We start from the raw sequence: 21,587 nt of genomic DNA on the forward strand, positions 1-21,587 counted from the left end.
AACGAGAAGCCCCAGGAAGATTTAGTAACCTAGTAATTAGCTAACTAACCGGTTTAATAATTAACTGGCCCTGTAGCGTAGCGTATTTATTTAGCCTCCTCGCACTTATCCGTGTTAGCCCGTTAGCTTGGGATGCTAGTGTGCAGCGGATTCGGCGTCTACACGTACACTCACTGGCCACTTTATTAGGTACACCCGTAAACCGGTTTTAATATAAAATAGATACATTTGACAATGCGGAAAAATCACTAGCTGTTAGCTTTAGCAGTTTGAACTGACACAGATACCTTTATATTACAATTCGACGACTTATTTAGTTATATATATGTTATTACACTACTTTGACTAGGCAAAAGGACAGATATATCAGTATCATAACATGAAAAGTTGTGAGTTTTAACAATAAACGTTTAATGTTTTAGTATGATACTTATCAGTTTGCATATTGCTGGTTTGGCCGCAGTTAGATGTCTGCATTTACACTGAGACTGTTGGAGTAACGGTCATTTCAGAGCTCCCATCTGCTGAGGAGATTTGGAGGACGTTGCCCGATAAAGAAATGAAATGAATTCTTCTGAAGAGGTGAGCACTCTTCAAAAAATAAGAAGAAACACGTGCTTCATTTATATTTGAATTCATGTACATTAATTAAACTAAACTAAATCACAGCCTTATGTCTAAACAGGCATATTACTATCCTTATTATCAATTGAACAAGGTAACAGACATCTGTCAGTTAATCATCCGTCATAATAAGCAATAGAAACCTTTGCCTTTTCAGTTTAAATGTTGTACGTTAGCGGCAAACGGACACCAAATAAAATCTGCCCCTTCTTAAGTCTATAATATCCTTAGAATATGTTGACTGCCACTCTGACTTCACTTGTCTTGGTGTTCTCCTCAGTTGAAACAGGAGGACAAAGAAGAAAGCAGACCTCATCAGTGCCAGAGCTGTGGGAAGTGTTTCCGTCGGATTTGTAGTCTGAGAAGACACGAAATCACCCACGACGCAGAGGAACTCTATCACTGTGAACTGTGTGGCAGCAGTTTCAGCCAACTTAACGCATACAACCTGCACCTTTATACTCACCCAGAAGAGACACAGTACCGCTGTGACCAGTGTGGGGAGGATTTCAGTGACCAGACCTCGTACAGAAAACACCTGCGTGACCACAATGGACCGTACCAGTGTGTCCAGTGTGAAAAGACTTTCACGTACTTCAGTATATACAAGATACACATGCGTGTCCACACAAAAGAAAAGCCATATTGCTGTGACCGGTGTCCAAAGAGTTTCAGTTTCTTAAGTTCATACAAGCGCCACCTGCTAAGCCACAGCGGAGAGAAACCGTACCAGTGCGACTTCTGCGGAAAAGGTTTCACCCAGTCGGGACATTTTAACCTGCACCTGCGCAACCACACAGGTGAGAAAGCCTACGAGTGCGAGCAATGTCAGAAGAGTTTCAACGACGTTAGCAGTTACAAAATACACCTGCGTGTCCACACCGGCGAGAAGCCATACTCCTGTGACCAGTGTGGGAGGAGCTTCTCCCAGCTAGGGAACTACAAGTCACATCTGCGTATCCACACAGGCGAGAAACCATTCCAGTGCGAGTTGTGTGACAAAAGTTTCTCCATCTCAAAAACGTACAAACTCCACGTGCGCACCCACACCGGCGAGAAACCGTACAAGTGCGACGAATGTGGCAAGTGTTTCGGTCGCCCCAGCAACCACGTGCGCCACGTTCGTATCCACAGCGGGGAGCAGCCGTACAAATGTGACCAGTGTGGGAAATGCTTCAACAGCTCTTTCAGTTACGCCCGCCACAAGCGCGTCCACACTGGAGAGAAGCCTTACTGGTGTTCACGGTGCAAGAGGCTGTTCACACGTTCACACACTCTGAAGAAACATCGCTGCGTTCGACTCGACGAAGACTTTTCAACGGCGATAACCAAAGCGGAGCAGACGAGGACCTGCTCAACAGGGGACCCAACCATTGACAACCAACAGCAGCCAATCATATGAAATACACGCGACAAGACGCCTCGTGCTGGTTTCAAGCGGGAAAGAGTTCACTGCGCACTTTAAATCTACAGAGATGGAGCAATATATCGCATACCTAAAGCCCCTTTTCCACCCAGCTCACCTGGGCATGGTTTAAGGTTGGTTTTCCAACCTACTCTACGTGGGCGGAGTCATCACTGCACGGCTGCATGAAACTGCCGTGTCTTCGTTTTCCACGTGACACACGAACGAGCGACTGGTAAAGCAGTTGTTTTCAGTGTAACTGAATCAATGACTTGGTTGATTCCCCACCTGCAACATTTGTTAATCCTGTACTGGGATTGTGTCCCACACAATATTAACATGAGTACATGGAAACATTTAGGTGTTGATGCTGAGCCAGAAAAATACAGTTGGAAACATGCAATATGAGGTTTTGCCATCTGACATTTTAAATACTAATCTATAAGCAGGTGTCCCATCTTGTAACTTGTTTGTATGTTGTCAAGTGTATTATATTATTATTGTATATTTTATATATTACTATCTATTTGACTGGTGGGTTGTGCAATCTGAAATGCAACGCTGTTGTTTACATTCTGTAAAATGTTTTAAGAAATAATTAAAGGAATTGAGACTGAAGTGAAGTGGTTTGAAAGTGTATAAGATTGGGTTAAACAACAGTTAAACAATGTGCGTATTAGAAAATATTTAGATACATTTTTGTCACGTTTACCTGTAAGAAGTCATGAAAATGTTCTCGCCTGGGTGAACTCGAGGCAGGCTCCTCTGATGGCAACACTGGCAGCTTTCGTATACATCCAACATGGCGGCCATTGAAGAGCAGCCGTCACTCCAGTCAGCCGTTGTGTCCGTTTTTAGTGGCAAGTGCAAGACAGACAGACAAACTAACACACAGAGCCACCAAAAACAATATGTAACAAGGCTTATCATTGTCAATTTATGGGAAATTTTGGGTGGTGGTTAAAGATTTATTCCAAAATAGCATCTTTTGTATCCTATTCCACTTCTGGGTTCAAATTGCAATCAATCTGAATGATCTCGAGACCAAATGATTTCGAGTTCAAACCCTTCCAATAAATCTTCCCAATGGTCTACTCCTGCTTTTACCTTTCACTTGAAGGTCCCAGGGGTCGTTGTAGACAATCCCAGCTGACATGGGGCACAAGGCAACCACTGACACCCTTTCACATTCACACCTATGGTCAACCGAGTGTCCAAGTTTTTGGACACAGGAAGGAAACTGGGGAAAACCCACAAACAGACAGGGAGAACATGTTAACTCCACACAGAAAGGCCCTATGTTGGACTGGTATGCAAACCTGGGCCTGACAGCTTAAAACGTGTGTTACATGAGCAGTAAACATTTCATACTTCAGATAAAGTAAAGAATCCCTCACATTTTCTCCCACTATATTATTTTATTTGATTCAGGGTGAAGACACCGAGCTGGTGGACTTGACACGCGGGGATACAAACAATAGTCCATGTGTGGGACGTGTGCGGGATCGAGTTCACATCCCAGTGTCCACAGTGTCTCAGCAGTGGAGACAAATCCACTCAGTCCTCACTGATGATCACACATGAGCCAGTGTACGACTCGACCAAGGGCTGCAATCATTAACACTAAATCACACGCCAAATATTTTGACAGTCAAAGTATCAGTTTTTGTGATTTTTTTTGAGGGGGTTGGCAGGAAATAATAATTGTTATTTCAGCATCATAATAAACGTTACATTTATTAGTGGCGTTTCCTGATGCAGCTGTGGAGGAGAAACTACGCCGCCTTCGATTAGCATCAAAACATGTTTACTTTGTCAATTTGTGCATCAGTCCACTAGATGGTGCCAAGTGCTAACTCTCACGAGAGCTGTTGCGCGAGTATACTGCAACAAGCAATATACAAATACTTTTTTGCAATATCATCAAATTATCTTATCGTTTCTTCCCAAACTTATTGTAGACTAAAAATTTAACACACTGGACCTTTAATTGTGAGCATTTCCTGGTTTCTTTGCTCTTCTGTGACGGTAAAACCGACAAATCTTTGGTTTGTGGACAAAACTATATATTTTAGGAGGTATTCATTGTGATGGCTCGGGAAACAGATTTTGATATATGCCACCAATTTTTCCACGCAAACTATTGACCGAGAGACAAACGAGCAGATCGATCGATCGATGATGAAAATGACTTCAGTTGCAGCCTTAATTCCTAATTTTACAATAAATATATGATGCCACGGGAAACAAATTTAAAACAGAAACGTGTTAAAGTTTGATCATCATGTCAGGATGAGATGACGCTGATGTTCGCTTCGAAACAGCCGAGTCTGTCTCCTTACATTATGTACAGTATGGACGTACAGTGTGCGTGTGTGCGCGTGACTATCGATACAGGTAATCAGCTTGTATGTTGGCCGCGATCTCTGCTTCCCACTTGTCTCCGTTGTTGAGCAGCTTCTCCTTGTTATACAGCAGCTCTTCATGAGTCTCAGTGGAAAACTCAAAGTTGGGGCCCTGCGTGAGAAAAAAAGAAAGACGCCAGACGGAGAGAGAGAGAAGGACAATTACCGATTGACCTCATTATAAATTATAACAATTGTTATCATTATTAGAATCATTTAAACAATCAATTCAATTAAATCCTCCTAATATGTCACAGAGACTCAGGAATAATGTTCATATAACAAACTGAACTCACCAACAACAACAGTACAGACAAAATATTTGCATTAAAAAAAATATTTTGCAGACTGCAAATCATGTTTATGTTTTGAAATCATGTTTTGGCATGTGGCGCCACCTACCGCCATCTACCAATCATTGCAGTCAGTAGAGTCTCAGCTGCAGAGCAACCACGGGTTGCCAGTTGCGTCAGAAAACCAAACCTAAAAGACCTCAGTATTTTGAATTTGAATGTAGTAACCGTTTTTGACCACATTCTTACATATGGCAGTGGTGGTTACAACCCTGGTTGAAAAATAAATTCATATAGAACTTCACCTGACGACCAAGTGCCTTCGTTTTTTCTTTCCACGGTTGATCTACAGTTTAAACGTCGAGCAGAACCTCAAGGATTTTGTTCTTGTGTATCTTTATCCCTTAGCTCTATGATGAATATCTACTGCTCCTTGAAGTTTTCTATTTCTCAAACTACAGAGAACATGGTTATACTCTATACTATACGACAACAATAAAAACCCGATGCGAGGACGCTGAGATGAGTAAGAACTGCGGTACAAACAAGCCAAGATCGTGCGCACACACACACAAACCTCAACAATGGCGTCCACAGGACACGCCTCCTGACAGAAGCCACAGTAGATGCATTTGGTCATGTCGATGTCGTAGCGAGTCGTCCTCCTGCTGCCGTCCGCGCGAGTCTCAGCCTCGATGGTGATGGCCTGGGGGAGAGAGAGAGAGATATGAAAAATGGATACTCATGTGAAGTCCTTTCGGATCTTTGTGTATGTGTGTTGTGTACAAACCTGTGCAGGACAGATGGCTTCACACAGCTTGCAGGCGATACAGCGCTCCTCTCCTGATGGATACCTGGCGTAACATCATCACAAACATTGGACATCAAGTCGTTCAGTTTACTCAGATTAACTGTTAACAACCAGTCAATTGCTCGGTTTGGCACAGTACAGTACATATTTTTCTGAATTTCCATTTGGAAAAGTACCAAAATAACCAGCTCTTAACGGTACATTCCGTGTGGAGCCGTTTGCTACTTATCTCGTTGACGTGGCACCTCGCCTATAAAGGTACTGTTCTCATTTGAAACGCAAGCCTGATCCAGTACTTTACCGCTCCAAACCATACTGTATCAACCCAAACCCGACCGTACCATGATGGAAACACAGCATTAAGGTGTGTGTGTGTGTCAGATTATACCATTGAACTCTCGCTCTCTCACCTGCGCAGTGCGTGCTCTCCTCTGAAGCGAGGTGACAGTGGGCCTTTCTCAAACGGGTAGTTGATGGTGGCGGGCTCTCTGAGAAGGTAGCTCAAGGTCATGCCCAGACCTGACCACACAAAACCATCATTCATAATGTAATCAATAATAATAATAATAATAATAATGATAATGACTCGAGGCTCCAGCCTTGGAAGACCAGGTGAGTGTGGTTGAGCTGACCTCTGAAGAGCTCTGTCCACAGCAGCGTCTGAGCAGATCGGTCTGTGATGGACTTTGTGTCAGTGGCAAGCTCCTGAGCGTTCACATACTCTGTGGACACATGCACACACACAGGTCAGATTTAGCATGCATTTCACACATCTTTGTCAAAATTGCTGCAACCAGGGTTCACACAACTTTGTTGACATCAAATTCAAGGACTTTTCAAGGACTATCCAGGACCAATTCCAATTCAAATCCAAGGAGTGACTTTTATTGACTTGTAGAATGCTGTGCATCTGGACAAGTGACTGTCTTTGGGATCCTGGTCAAAATGAGTCTTTGAACATTCTTTGGACAGACAGAGATGCTGGAATTTTCATTTCCCATTTCTGGTTTCTTTGCTCCATATAACAAAGAAATCATTAAAACTGAATCATTTTGGTTTGTGGACAAAACAAGACATTTAAGAACATCAACACAGCCCTAATTTATGTACATTTATTATATGCTTATATTTGCACATGGTGCTAGTATTATTTATAATCAGCTCTCTGGCATTATCTCACATGTATGAGAACGTATTGATGATGATGATCTGGCTGTACTTACTGAATCCTCCCCTTTGTGCAGAGATGCTGAAGGACCTCACCAGATTCTGGCTGGTCACTAAAGAGCCTGCAGGTAAACACAGAGTACATCAGCATAAATACTGCTGTCAATGATGTCATCTTACAGCGCGTTTTTCAAAAACTAACCCACGGGACTCGGGACACTGAAAATATATGGCTGCCAGCAAAGAAAGGAGGGAAACGGATTTAATATTGCAAGTCTGCAACAACATGCATTTTCTCGCTCTTAATCCACTAAGAAAAACAGTGTTTTTAAGTCGCGGGGAGACAGGAGTTGCTGGTCTAAAAACAAAACAAGACATTTCAGATCATCATTTGTGTAATTGGGGAAAAACAACAATCAACATTTTCTGGAACAAACAAGTTCTTGTAAATAATCGTAAGTTGGAGCCCTACTTCTTGAAACTTGAATAATATGTTGAAGTGTTGTATATTCAGTTTAAGGTCATGAATCTGACTTTTCTATGGATCCACCCACAGAAAGTGAACTATAAGTTGAAGAATTATACTTCAGATCTTACCTGGTCTTGACACACAATACAGTAAACGCAGTGTTGCAGCCATGACGTCTTTGCAACTGAAATAAGACACAGACGATGACAATTTTTTCCAAAATCATGCTCAGACAAATTCATGTAATGCAATTAAATACATATATATTTAAATTAAATTAAAAAAAACAAGACTTTAGTGACTCTGCAACATTTATAAAGTTTCTAAGGACAAAACATGTGAATGCATACAGTCAAAGGCAAAAAAAAGGCAAATATCCTGATAAATTGGCCCAACCAATAAATCAATCTAGTTCTTCTTGTTAATTTCATGTTTTTACAGTATTTTGTGTTATAAACAAGAATAAATAGATAGATGTTAAAGATATCACAATAAAGTGTCGAATCGTGTCTAATGGCTTCTTAAATGACTTTAACAGAACCGTTGGGACGTGACATTAGCATCACGAATGAGCAGCCGACAAATTTGCAACAACTGAGGGACATTTTTAGCTCTGCATGAACCAAACTCTCCGAGGAATATTTCCAGCACCTTGGAGAATACATGTAACATACGAATTAAGCCCGTTATAAGGGAAAACACGAGTCCAATACACCCCTTACAGGGTGTACCTAATAAAGTGGCCGGTAGCTGACACCCAGGGGACGAACTTAAATGACACTCGGCACCTAAGCTAGCCCTGGCGCTGACCCTGAAGTGCACTACACGACTCAACAACATGACAAGTCCACTACACTTCACCGAGTGACACTCGCACACGTGCAAGTGCTCACAAATATGGGTGACTTTGTTTTTATTTGGTCAAGTGTTCACTACTCAATGCCAGGCTAGCACCGTTAGCAGCCGGTTAGCGCACACACGGTCAAGGACTTTAGCACAAAGCTCCTTTCAGAAGAACCAAAGGCGAATTTTATCACAACACGAACACAAACAGTTTAGTAAAGGCTCGACATTTTACTGTGGTGAAAATAATTATATGCAAGAAACACAGTTTAATGAGTTGAAACGCTTTGAAACTCACCGAAACGTCGCTATTTGGCCTTCTTAACCAGAACAGCGGACGATTTAGGGGGATGGACCGTGCGCGTACCGGAAGTTGTAATGCGTATTACGTCAAGCCCTCCTTTTTTTTATATCATTGTACATCTGCATATACGTGGTTTTGTTGAAATCATTATGTTTATTTATCTTATTTAATTCATTTAAAGAATTAATTAATAAAAAAAAAATCATGACGAACAGTGTGAGTGTCCGTAATGTTTATGGTATATACTGTAAAAAGTAACATGCAACTCGGTTTAAATGTATTTATTTATTAATAATATTGGATTGTGTGCACAACATATAATTGGTTGATGTAAATCAATGATGTGAGTTTAAAAAAAAAAATAAATAAATAGAAATGACTGAAAACCCAAGTACAGTTTTTTATATATTATATTTTTATCCGCTATGTATGGAAGCCTGTTTCCCACTTGAAATATTAAAATATATATTAGTATGTCACAATTATGGATCCTAAATCATAATTGTAAGATGTTAAATCGTAATTATGATATACTAAGTCACGTAGTATCCCATTATTATGACAGCATTTCCTAATTTTGGGATTATTATATCATAATTCGGTATGCATTTTTTATTTTCCCCATATATAAATTAAATTAAGAATTTTGTTAATTAAATTAAGAAAAAAAGAGTGAAAATTAGATGCTGTAGAGCTTGTTTTACCTAGTAATGTGCTACAGAAAAACACACCGGGTGCCGCTCCTGTCTCTTCTTTAGTTGTCCTGTCCTGTACTTAATAAAGTGGCCTGTTCAAATCGAGACAAACAGGTAATGAAGATACTCAATCCTTCCGCTACAAGACGACACCACTCATCACCTACAAGATTAGGCTGATAGTGGTGGACAAAGTTGTAGCAGCACACGCACGCACACACACACGCGTCATTGAAGTTAATGGAGCATGTGTTTTTTAATTGAAAACGTTTTTTTGATGACACGTCCGTCTGAGCTCTTCACCACAAACACCTTGTTGAAGGCTGTGGACGGACGCACCCGAGAGCTCACGACGACAGTAAGTGATTTTAACCTCATCGTCATATAAAACACATGTAAATCATGTTTAGTAGAGTAGCACATGTATACTCAGAGATGGTCTTCTTCATACCTGGGTTATAAATAAGTGTGGTTATTTATCTATTTATGAGCAGCATAAATCTGTGGTCATTCTCCTTAGACCTTCAAACGAGGCATGGAGCTGCCATGTATATGATATGACATCTTAAACTGTGCTGTGCTCCTGCAGTGACTGAATGGTTCAACGAGACCGTGTTCATGGAAAATCTGTGGACAGAGCCAGAGAAGTGGCTGCTGGTGGCCACACTGGCCCTGGAGATGGTGATGGGAGTCGTGGGGAACTGTCTGGTTCTGCTGCTCAAAGTCTTGGTAAAGTGCAAACACAACGTGAGGAATAACGGTTGAAAATTCATAGATTAGATATTAGTCACATGTTTTCATCTTTTCATTTTCAGTGCAGGGGTCAGTTCTGCTGCCGTTACTGGCTTCCTTTCGTCAGCCTCACGTTGTCTGATTTAGGTACGAATCACACCAAGTGCTACACTCACTCATTCATCTCATACTGCGTTATCCTCTATACACGAGGGTCGCTGGTGCCAATCCCAGTGGACCTCCATCACAGGGACACATAGAGACATATATTCACTCTCACACTCACACCTACGGTCAATTTAGTCCAATGCCCAACATACGCAGTCCACAAATGTGCAAATACACAAATAAGAATCTTTTGATTTATCAAAACAATGTGCAAAAATGCTTCCATGACGGAATATAAGGATGCATTCGCACCAGAGCTGTTTGGTTTCCTCGGATGAGTGCGAAACATCATCCGAACTCTCGTGTGGACCAAACGAGTCGCAAAACGTCTCGTCTCGGTTTAACCCAGGTTCGTCCACTTACAGCAGGAAATGCAAGCAAAGACAGGAAGTGAGGATAGCTCGCTGCCCTGCCTGCTGCTCATGCACTCTGAGAAATAAGGGTTTTTCAAGGGTTCTTGGTAACACTAATGGTTCCAGTAATAATCATTTTGATCCAGAGAACCCTTTAAAACCCCTTTCCTGAATAAAGGGTTTTAAAAGGGTTCTTGGTGGAACCCTCCAAAAGGGTTCTCCAACCTTATATGGATCTATCTACCCAAAAGACTGCATATATTACAGGGCCTCGGACTATCCTGGTGTGAATGCGCCCAAAATGGACTTTATAAAATTGACTAAAACCATGGTTCTAAAACTGTGAAGGTTGTTCCCTTCTCATCATCTCCGGCTCCCTGATGGCCATGCTGACGGGAGGTCAGAGGTCACCGTGGTGTGAGGTCGTCAGCCTGCTGAAGTTTGCCTTCATCACCTCGTCCATCGGGAGCATCGGTACCAAAGATCACTGACGTCTCAATGCTGAATATCTGGCCGGTCGCTGTTTTTCGTCTGAGTTCTACTCTCTTTTGCAGCAGTCCTCTGTGTGCAGCGCCTGATCGGCAGGGCGTCCGCGCGAGGCGCTCTCTTCGTCGTCATGGTGACGGCATGCTTGGCGGCGTGGGTGACCGGCGTGGTGTTTGGGAGCGTCCCCGTCGTCTACGCCTGGATCAGGTGATGCTCCACATGAGGGTCACTGCTGGGTCATATCCTGGTTATGGCGCTCGTCCAGTGACGACACTCTCTGGCCGGCAGTCACATTTTGAGTCGTACCACCACGTTTCAACTCTAAAATAAGCAGATAACAAGGAACTGTGTTCACCTCCTGCAGGTATGACAGTGCAGAGATGCTGTGCGCCGTCTTCTTTGAGAGCAGCTACTCGGACATGTTGGTCTACATTCTCTGTGCGTTCTCCCTCTGCATCTTCCTCCCCTTCCTCCTCATCGTCCTCTGCTCGCTGCTGAGCTGCTGCTCCGACAGGTGAAGCAGCAGAAATCGTTTCTACAAGTGACACAAGCTGGGAATTATTGTGTCTATTATTGTCTTTATTTCTATATATGTTTGTGTGGAATCTTGGCATGATTTACATTTCACGACTAGAGCAAATTCATGCATAATGCAGTGACTCATTTACAGCCTAATATCATTTTGAATTTGGTAAACAAATCATTTCAAAAATAAATGTTTGGTAAATTAATTTATGTTGTTGTTGTTGTGTTCTTCCTCTCAGTGATGATGATGATGATGACACAGATCTGTCTGCAGTCACTCCTCTACTGGTGGCCTTCTACATGCTCTGCTACACTCCCTTTGTTGTGTCTGAGGTCACTCACTCACTCACTCACTCACTCACTCACTCACTCACTCACTCACTCACTCACAGACATACTCACAGAAGCACTCAAATTCACTCACTCAGATACATTCACTCACTCACTCACACAGACTCACTCGATCACTCGCACTCACTCATTTACTCACTCAGACTCACTCACTCAGATATATTCACTCACTCACTCAGACAGATACATTCATTCATTCACTCACTCTCTCACTCACACAGATACATTCACTCACTCGCTCACTCTTTCACACACTCGCACAGACTCACTCACTCACTTATTCACTCACTTCAACAGATGCTCTCACTCACTCACACAGACTCACTTACTCACTCTCTCACTCACACAGATGCTCTCACTCACTCACACAGATACATTCACTCACTCTCACTCACACAGATACATTTACTCACTCACTCACTCACTCTTTCACACACTCGCACAGACTCACTCACTCACTCACTCACTCACTCGATCACTCACACTCACTCACTCACTCACTCACTCACTCACTCACTCACTCACTCGATCACTCACACTCACTCATTCACTCACTTCAACAGATGCTCTCACTCACTCACACAGACTCACTCACTCACTCATTCACTCACACAGATACGTTCACTCACTCACAGACTCACTTACTCACTCACTCACTCACTCACTCGATCGCTCACACTCACTCACTACTCACTCACACAGATGCTCTTTCTCACTCACTGACACAGATACATTCACTCACTCACTCACACTTACTCATTCATTCACACACTCACTCAGACTCACTCACACAGATGCTCTTTCTCACTCACTCACACAGATACATTTCCTCACTCTTTCACTCTCTCACTCACTCACTCACTCACTCACTCAGATACATTCACTCACTCACTCACTCACTCACTCACTCACTCACTCACTCACTCACTCACTCACTCACTCACTCACTCACTCACTCACTCACTCATGTGTGTTGTTTCCTGTTGTGTGATCAGCTGATCCTGCTGGGTCGTCTGGACCTGTCCCCAGCGCCTGATTGGTTGAGGACTCTGTCGTCGGTGATGTCATACCTGGACTGTGGTCTGAACCCTCTGATCTACTGCTGCCACCAGGACTTCAGGGAGGCGGGGCTAGCCCTGCTGTGGACCAATAGGAGAGCACGGTCAGAGGAGCCGGTCCTCACTGCTGTCACTAAACGCCTGCAGCTCTAAACACACTTTTATTAACCTGATATAATATAAACGAGTCATGTTTTCTATACATTTGTGCTAAAAGAAATACAATGAATAATGCATGCCTCTTTATTCAAGGTGTTTATCACAAAGACTGCAATAGCAATTCAGGAGGTATAAAAGAAGCAAAGGATGTTTCCCTTTCAGAAACACAGATTTTCAATGCGTCAGCAGGGTTATATTCGTTTATTTGTTGTATTAAATATTGGTTTTTCGTTCCCTGGAGCAACAGTTCAAGATCCCTCGGCTGTTCCGTTCAGCTGTAATGATCAATAGAAAACGCTCCTGAGTCGCTGGACCTCATTATGGCCTCGTCTTGTCTGAGTGACAGCTGTGTGCGATAGAAGCCTTTGTTTTCCATCGGGCTGTCTGACACCTACAGTCCAAAACCGAGAGAGAGAGAGAGAGATTGTTATTGAATGGAGAGTTAATGTTTACTTCCACATTTAAAGAACCAGGTATTTTACCTCTTCAAATTTCTTGGCCTTGTATTGCTCGGCTCCTTTCAGGAAGTTCAGCAGGATGATGTCGCACAGCACCGTTCCCTGCGTGGGCAAAACAGAAACATGAATGTTTCCTCCACAATTGTACAAACGCAGCATTTCTCATGGTTTGTATAAAAGTAAAAAGCCCAGTTCATTCTATAGAGCTGTGCACGGTTCCCAAGGGGTTCCTTGAAGGTTTTTGAAAATTGCGCTAAATAAAGTTGATATTTAGGTAAATGTCTCCCTGGTTTGTTACGACGCCACCTACTGTTTCACGCCCTGCATTGCTTGATGTGCGTAGACGAGGCCTAGGCAGGACAAACGTGGAGTCATAATTACTAGCGGTGTTGTGGACACTGTCCACTGTCTAAAAGTGGATGCAATGGACGAAGAAGGCACATTCGGTGCTTGGATGTGAGGAAACTGGTCATGGAAAGTCCTTGAGTTTGATGTCAAACAAAGCGTGGGAGACACCTTGCTGTGGATCAACCGAAGTTAACTCCTGCCGTCTTCATTAACCAGACTTTAAAATGTTGGGTTTCTTGCTGGAGAACTTTTATTGAATGTCCAAAAACCCCTCTCCAGTCTTGAGTTAACAGTTCTGAGAAAGTGGAAAGTTTTAACGTGAAGCTCACCACTCCTACTGATGTGAAGGCGGCCACCATGTTGATGAGTGTCGGGATCATGTTGAACTTCCCCGCCTGCAAACAAAAGGAAGAAGTATTGAGATCACAACAGGTTTCAGTCTTGGATGAGGTCACAAACCCGTATTCAAATTTGAAATAACAGTTATAGAAAATGTCATACTCACATTTCCATTGACCAGAACATCAAACCTGATCGCATAGGCTTTGACCAGAGTGCGGTAGTCTGTCCCATTCTGCATTTTATAGTATTTGGCAAACCTGTAAATAAAGACACAACAATACTTTCATGTAAATAGTTGCAGTGCAGCAGGATTTGGTCGATCTATCTTGAGCTAAGTTAACGAAAATGCATAAAGGAAAGATGACTCGAGATAATCTATCGCTGTAACTCTCTGCTGATACACTCTTAGAAATAAGGGTTCTTCTACAAGGGCTGAGGTTCTACCTGGAACCATTTGCTTCTGAAAAAGCCTTTCCCGAAGAAAGGGTTTTTCAAGGGTTCTTGGTAACACTAATGGTTCCAGTAAGAACCATTTTGATCCAGAGAACCCTTTAAAACCCCTTTCCTGAAGAAAGGGTTTTAAAAGGGTTCTTGGTGGAACCCTCCAAAACTGTACGTGTATATCTGGTGTAATAGGATCTTGATCTTGATGTTTCAGTCTAATATTGATGTAAGTGGAAAGTTTCATGACTGTTTTCTGGATTGAAGACATCGGAGGTCACAGCAGAACATCGTACCTGAAGTTGTAGCCAGGCGAAATGGCGTTCTTCTGCGACAAGGCATCCAGTCGCGTGAACGAGTAGGACGGGTTACACTGGTCATCGGACTTGTCCAGGTCACACATCCAGCCGATCTTTATTCCGATCACTCCTCCCTGACGCACATTTCAAACATGGATGAGACGAGGTCAGGCCGCGTTCGTTTGGAATTCAACGTCCGTGCAACTCCTTATGTTGAGGTCATGAGTCACATGAGCTCGGCTCGACTCGACTCGATTGGGATATTTTTTAGTACTCGCTCTCACGAGGTTCTAAGCGAGATGAACCGATACTAAAAATGTGACGTCAACAGAGTCATGAGTGCGACGTCCAACGTCCGAATCAAATCAAGCAATACCGAAATATAGATTGGTTAAAAAGACTTAAAAATCCTGAACATTTTATGTTAATCTCCAACATTTAGCAAAGGAAACAGAGGAGTCTGGTGTACACTACCGTTCAAAAGTTTGGGGTCACTTAGAAATGTCCTTATATTTGAAGGAAAAGCACTTTTTTCAATGAATATAACATTAAATTAACCAGAAATACAAACGTCTGGTTTTTAATGGAATATGTACATTGGTGTATAGAGGCCCATTTCCAGTGTTCTAATGGTACATTGTGTTTGCTAATAGCGTTAGAAGGCTATTGGATGATTAGCAAACCCTTGAAAGCCATTGTGAAATGATGTTAGCACAGATGAAAACAGTTTTGCACTACACTCTTAGAAATAAGGGTTCCAAAAGGGTCCTTCTGCAAGGCCTGAGTTTCTACCTGGAACCATTTGCTTCTGAAAAAACCTTTCCCGAAGAAAGGGTTTTTCAAGGGTTCTTGGTAACACTAATGGTTCCAGTAAGAACCATTTTGATCCAGAGAACCCTTTAAAACCCCTTTCCTGAATAAAGGGTTTTAAAAGGGTTCTTGGTGAAACCCTCCAAAAAGGTTTCTCCTATGAGGACAAGCCTAAGAACCTTATTTGGTTCTACTTAGCACTTTTATTTCTAAGAGTGTAGAAATAAAATGTCATAGTTGGCATTGAGAACACAGCAGACCGTGAGTCGTACTGCAGTTTCCCCTGAGCCCACCTTGTCTGCAAGTTTAGTGAAGTTCTGCTGCGCGTAGCGGATGACGTCGCCCACCCTGAAGATGGGGCAGTACGTGTTGCTGACCTTGTCGAAGTTACAGTTTGCGATGTAAGCGCCAGTGATCGTCGGGAGGAAGTTCCCCCTGCACGGACACAAACACACACACACACACACACACACACACACGTGATATCATGTCGACACTCAAGTATCGTCATCATCGTGATGTTCTGAATCATACTTGGTATAGTTGAAGGTTGGGAAGCGGATGCTGTTCTTGATGAAAATGGTGAAATTCTCCACTTCCATCATTGGGGTACTGCGAGAGAAGCACAGGGAGAAACACACATGAATATCATTGCGTTTATTCCTCAGCACACGTATGTGAATCACAGCGGTGTCGTCTTACGTCTTGATGGTGTCTATCTCAGCAGGACACCACCCTTTCATCTGACACATGCTGATGGTGGTGTTGAAGGGGACACATTTCCCCGTGAGAATTCCTGCAGACGAAAAGAAAAGAAAATGTTGTAAAAAAAAAAATTAAAGTTTGTTCTATTTTAAGAATAATTGTAATATTAATTATGATTGGAGAAGACAAAGTGACAGACGTGTCTCACCATAACCTCCTGGTTTGTTGACGTATCTAGTGCAGTTACTGTCCTGGGTACATATATACTTTTTCTCACTCTGTAACATCCACACACACACACACACACACACACACACACACACACACACACACACACACACACACACACACACACACACACACACACACACACACACACACACACTCAATTAGGCAGTCACTCTTACAACGAGGTATAACTTGTGGGTATCACCCCCAAGAAAATGTGCAAATAGTACCTGTAAAGGTGACTAATAAGGTTATCCAACGATATATAAAGTACAATACCAAATTGGTATTATTATTATTAAAAGGGGAGAAATAATTGACTGAAATAATATTTCCCATCATTTTTAAAGAGTTTCAGAGAACTAATGTTCCAAAGCCTTTAAACTAATCATTGTTGTCCATATTCAGCGGCTCAGAAACGATTGGACAGTTGACTAAAAAGCAGTTTCATGGTCTGTTACCTCAATACTTCCTGTCAAAACGAGCACATAAAATAGGTACACAGTCTGAAAATATATATATATCTGTATATATCTGAGAATATAAAAGAAAGCACATATATTGCAGTAGCATGACAGTAGTGGTGGGGACGTTAGCTGACCTCAGGACAGTATCCTTGGACTTGGTTCTCTGTCGTGATCATTTTGGTGATGATGCAGAAAACCGAAGCTCCCTGTAGTGAACACACACACACACACACACACACGCGCGCGTCACTATCTCTGTATACGTACAGTCATCGAGTAGTTAGCACATGCAGCAAATCCGTGTACCTGTCCCGGAGTGACGTAGTCCGCTACGTCCATGACCTTGTCATTGTAGACGCCAAAGCCTTTGACCTTGGTCATCACCGAGGACTCGACGGCGGTGTCCCTCACCTGGTAGGCCTTCTCGTGGACAAAGACCCACCTGAGGCAAACGCACACAGTGTGACACATGCTCGTACATCGTAGAGGATTTTCATCGCCCAGAACGTCTCTGACGCGAAACTGAACGACCTTCAAAAACCCTTTTAGCCAAGTCCACTTAATGTTTAAGCCCGCCAATGCATTTCTGATTACGACTACATCAGCTTCGTCTTACAGCCCTCAGAATCAGATTAAGGACGAGTGAGTGGCCGTTTGCGATCATCAGTCCTCTGCTGCAGAACAAGCTCTACCTGTTGTGCTGAGATCTATCGCTACTGTCTCCACATCTAACCAAACAACCTTAAAGAAAAGGCCTTAAACGTAAAACTGGGTACTTGGGTGCATCTATTTCTACAATTGATGATTGTATATGCCTTCTGTTGTAGGGCACGTTGAATGAAAGGCACTTTCTAACTGAAATAAGCATTCATTTGAATTTGAATGTATGATTCTAAGTGATATAAAACCACATCACACATTTAAACTCACTTGTTTACACTTGCTTTGGATTGTTTCATTGTTTTATTTCATTATTACTATTGAAGTAGGCCTCAGTTGGGAGAGGCATGGAATCGTCTGAATCAAAGCCACGTTTCCAGCATGGTACAGTTCGGTTTGGAACAGTACCTTTACATGCCCCGTGGCACAAATGGCACAAATGACGTTGTACAACGAACGACAACATTAAACGCGACACAACGGACAACAAAGGAGGACATCCAGCAGCTCGTTTTTTTTCTGCTTGGATTGTGGCTGTTTGTCTCTAACCCTAACCCAACAATTCCAATGCCAAATTTCGTTTTTAAAGGTCATTTCAGATAACACATTGATTCAGACAATCAATTACAGTTTGAGAGCTGCGTCTACCACATCCGCATATGACTTCTAACGCGCCATAGCATTCACTTGCGAGTTGCGACGACCTGGTGGGCGCCATCACACGGGTAAGATATGTGATTATTATTATGTGTGTATCACAGGGTTAGGATTAGAGTTAGGGTTAGGGTTAGGGTTAGGGTTACCACTTCCTCATACGACTACGAACGTACCAGAGCATTCACATGTGAGTTGCGATAACCAGGGCGACCTATGGGCACCATCACACGGGTAAGATATGTGATTATTATTACGTTTGTATCACAGGGTTAGGGTTAGGGTTACCACTTCCACATATGACTATGAACGCGCCATAGCATTCACTTGCGAGTTGCGATGACTCTGCTCCACCAGGGCGACCTATGGGGCGCCATCACACGGGTAAGATATGTGATTATTATTATGTGTGTATCACAGGGACGGACGTAAAGGCGGAAGACATCTGTTGGTAAAAGCAGAAGTATGAACCTGAAGAAAAAAAAGACCTGGAAATATAAAAATAGATCTGAAACTGAAAAAAAAAGATTTGAAACCGTCAATAATAGATTTGAATCCCATCCTAAAATAATTGCTTGTCAATGTACAAAAGTAAGATTGACTTACTAGATATTTTGTTAAGTGTTTTCCAAACACGAACCCCCACTTTTCCCAATTTCCACTCAACCGCTTTCTTTAGTTTTCACTTAAAAATACATTTGTCTTACCGTCTAACCTTCACCTTTGTGTTCGAAATCCATTAAATGTGAACCAGACTCTTGTAAACATCGCATAGTTCCATTAAAGAAGGAAGACGGGCACTCACCCAATGAAGTAAGTGATGATGAGAAGTTGGACGACGCGGTTGATGATGCCGATGGTCCAGCTCTTCACCACCACTGACTTGGTGGTTTCGTAGGTGAAGAAGTCTGTGATACAAGACCACATTCTTGCAATGTGTGTGTGTGTGAGAGAGAGAGCGTAGAGCGATAAATAGAAAATTTCAGAAAAACAAAGAAAAATCCCTCTCCGGATAAGAAGTGTGGCCCTTTTTTTGTTTGTGTGTACGTCAACAGCGATTGTCCCAAAAATGGAGAGAATTAGAGATACGTCCTCATCTTCATGGAAAACAGAAGAGAGAGAGAAAATCCAGACTCTCAGTTAATGCTCATGTGTCATGATCACGGACAAGTCATGTTCTCAGGCTGCATATATATGATCGCTCTTCACCTTTCCTTCCAGTGTCTTATTTCCTCCCTCCCCCTCTCGCTCACTCTCTTTCTCTCTGGTTCTACCGTGATTATCTGAATTACTTCTCCCAGTCCTTCCTCCCTTCTCGCACTCAGTGCGTTTGTTTGGGTTTTTTGAATGCACAGATTATACCAAAAAAAAAATCACAGAAATAATCTGAAAAAAAACAACATTATTTACCAACAAATCAACAACTAAATATGAAGAAATACACATCGAGTAGCGGCTCTCTGGTGGACATGTGCCCTTTTAGGCTGATTGAAGACCAGGCACACCATCTGTAGGGGTTTGTTTGGGTTAGGGTTAGGGTTGGGGTTGGGGTTAGGGTTACCACTTGAGTTGCGATAACCAGGGCGACCTATGGGCGCCATTACACGGGTAAGATATGTGATTATTATTATGTTCGTATCACAGGGTTAGGGTTAGCACTTGAAGACCAGGCACACCATCTGTAGGGGTAGTCAAGGTGGGAGATGGCCAAAGCCTGTAATTGGGCAATGGGTAGCCTGTTGAGTTAGGTACGGCCTGGTTTTTCCTGATACTGAATAGTGCTAAAGCTGTGAAGGTCAACTGTCCATCAATCACGACACCCAAGTTTCTCGCTAGCTTGGAAGGAGACAGCGATAGGCAGTCGATATGATTAACGCAGATGTTATGATGCATCGTTGGCTTGGCTGGGAAGACCAGCAGTTCAGCTTTGGAGAGGTTTAGCTGGAGGTCCATGCAGATATGTCAAGAGAGACGATCTTGCTGAGATAGACCGTGTGGTCGTCAGGTGGGGACGACAGCTACAGAGGGGTATCATCGGCATAGCAGTTGATACGAGAAGCCATGTGAGCGGGTGCTTCGCTGCATGTGATACTGAAGGAAGTGACAGGTAGGAAAATATAGACTACCGTTCAACGGTTTGGGGTCACCTATACTTGTTGGTGTTTTCCATTAAAAGTCACACTTTTATTCATCAAAACAGTTGCACGTTGCCCGACAAACTTTGCTTTCGTCAAAGAACAAGCAAAACCGATTTCAGTTGTGCTAACACAAGGGTTTTCAAGGATTTTCTAATCATCCAACACCCTCAACCACATTAACAATGTATAGAGGGTATTTCTGATTCATTTAATGTTATATTTATCGAAAAAAAGATCCTTTCCTTCAAAAATAAGGACATTTCTAAGTGACCACAAACTTTTGATAGCTAGTTTATTTTTTGGGGACTTTTGAATGCGTCTTCCTTTACACATACTGTATTTGATCAATTCCGCGTTGATAAATATTTGATGATTCAAAGCGCATAATGTCAATCAGGTCAAATGTGGACCACAGTGAGTGGCGCAGGCAACCTCATGCACCACTTTTTACATCAAATACTTGCCGCTAAACATATCCACGGTATAGCATTTCACCATAATCCAATCACAGCCGCAGCTTCACTCTAATGCCATCCAGACTCCTATGCCTCCATTACACAGCAGTCACTTATGATAAGTCAATAATGCACTGCCATTGGACGAGAACCAGGAAGTGGTGAAATATCTTTAATTCTTTCTTACTTTCTTTGAGTCAGATTAGAGGTTGAGATAAAGTGGAGGGAACGGAAAAGTGGGTGCAGCTTGTAAAGAGAAGAAGGGTGGAAAACGAGGAATGAAATCAAACAGAAGGAGAGTGAAGAGTTTGTTTTTGGTTGTTTTTTTTGGTGAAGCCAATTTGAATTGAAGTCTGTGGGAAATCGAGCTTCTTCTCACTGAGGAATGAATGGTCTCAAAGTGCGGTTGTCTGCCTGGTTGCAGGCGATGGTCAAAATCACGAAAGTTGAGGCTTCACAATGGGAGTTAGTTTTCATTGTAATATGGAAATACGATAATTTACATTATGACTACACTAGGACTGCTTTGTAGCGTGAGATTTAGTTGCCTACAACACGAGTAATACCTAGAACACACACACACACACACACGCACACACAACAGGAAGCCACGTCTGTGTTGCCTCAGGGTCGCCAGTCAGAGCGACTCCTCGTGTCAAGCATGATGGATAACACGCCCTCACAAACACACATATACACACACACACAGGTGACACACGTACAAACAAGAGACA

General features: G+C 42.6%; 4 protein-coding genes across 4 annotated transcripts; 2 read left to right on the forward strand and 2 right to left on the reverse strand.

Annotated features, from left to right (window-relative positions):
- Positions 1 to 469: 469 nt before the first annotated feature.
- LOC310940639 (uncharacterized protein) lies at positions 470 to 2,026 on the forward strand (the record flags this gene model as incomplete). Its single annotated transcript, XM_083905628.1, has 2 exons — positions 470 to 582; positions 905 to 2,026. Exons 1-2 carry the CDS (start codon positions 565 to 567, stop codon positions 2,024 to 2,026), a joined length of 1,140 nt encoding a protein of 379 aa, XP_083761754.1. The 5' UTR covers positions 470 to 564.
- A 1,413-nt stretch (positions 2,027 to 3,439) lies between these two features.
- Positions 3,440 to 8,380, reverse strand: ndufs8a (NADH:ubiquinone oxidoreductase core subunit S8a). The gene is made up of 8 exons (XM_083905963.1): positions 8,316 to 8,380; positions 7,303 to 7,358; positions 6,762 to 6,827; positions 6,171 to 6,260; positions 5,949 to 6,057; positions 5,518 to 5,581; positions 5,305 to 5,433; positions 3,440 to 4,546 (listed from the first exon to the last, which is right to left on the reverse strand). Exons 2-8 carry the CDS (start codon positions 7,343 to 7,345, stop codon positions 4,415 to 4,417), a joined length of 633 nt encoding a protein of 210 aa, XP_083762089.1. The 5' UTR covers positions 7,346 to 7,358; positions 8,316 to 8,380; the 3' UTR covers positions 3,440 to 4,414.
- A 1,171-nt stretch (positions 8,381 to 9,551) lies between these two features.
- Positions 9,552 to 12,842, forward strand: LOC310940641 (uncharacterized protein; the record flags this gene model as incomplete). The annotated part of the gene is made up of 9 exons (XM_083905630.1): positions 9,552 to 9,564; positions 9,606 to 9,745; positions 9,832 to 9,895; positions 10,618 to 10,743; positions 10,824 to 10,962; positions 11,120 to 11,234; positions 11,390 to 11,400; positions 11,520 to 11,613; positions 12,627 to 12,842. 9 exons carry the CDS (start codon positions 9,552 to 9,554, stop codon positions 12,840 to 12,842), a joined length of 918 nt encoding a protein of 305 aa, XP_083761756.1.
- Positions 12,843 to 13,119: 277 nt separating this feature from the next.
- On the reverse strand, positions 13,120 to 19,187 carry p2rx3b (purinergic receptor P2X, ligand-gated ion channel, 3b; the record flags this gene model as incomplete). Its single annotated transcript, XM_083905952.1, has 12 exons — positions 13,120 to 13,239; positions 13,331 to 13,408; positions 13,984 to 14,049; positions 14,160 to 14,253; positions 14,734 to 14,870; positions 15,840 to 15,981; positions 16,081 to 16,158; positions 16,249 to 16,342; positions 16,460 to 16,529; positions 17,081 to 17,152; positions 17,253 to 17,388; positions 19,066 to 19,187. The coding sequence occupies 12 exons, from the start codon at positions 19,185 to 19,187 to the stop codon at positions 13,120 to 13,122; spliced, it is 1,209 nt and encodes a 402-aa protein (XP_083762078.1).
- Positions 19,188 to 21,587: the final 2,400 nt, after the last annotated feature.

The sequence above is a fragment of the Microchirus variegatus genome (genome assembly GCF_963457635.1).
Source record: "Microchirus variegatus genome assembly, chromosome: 19".
Lineage (NCBI taxonomy): Eukaryota > Metazoa > Chordata > Actinopteri > Pleuronectiformes > Soleidae > Microchirus > Microchirus variegatus.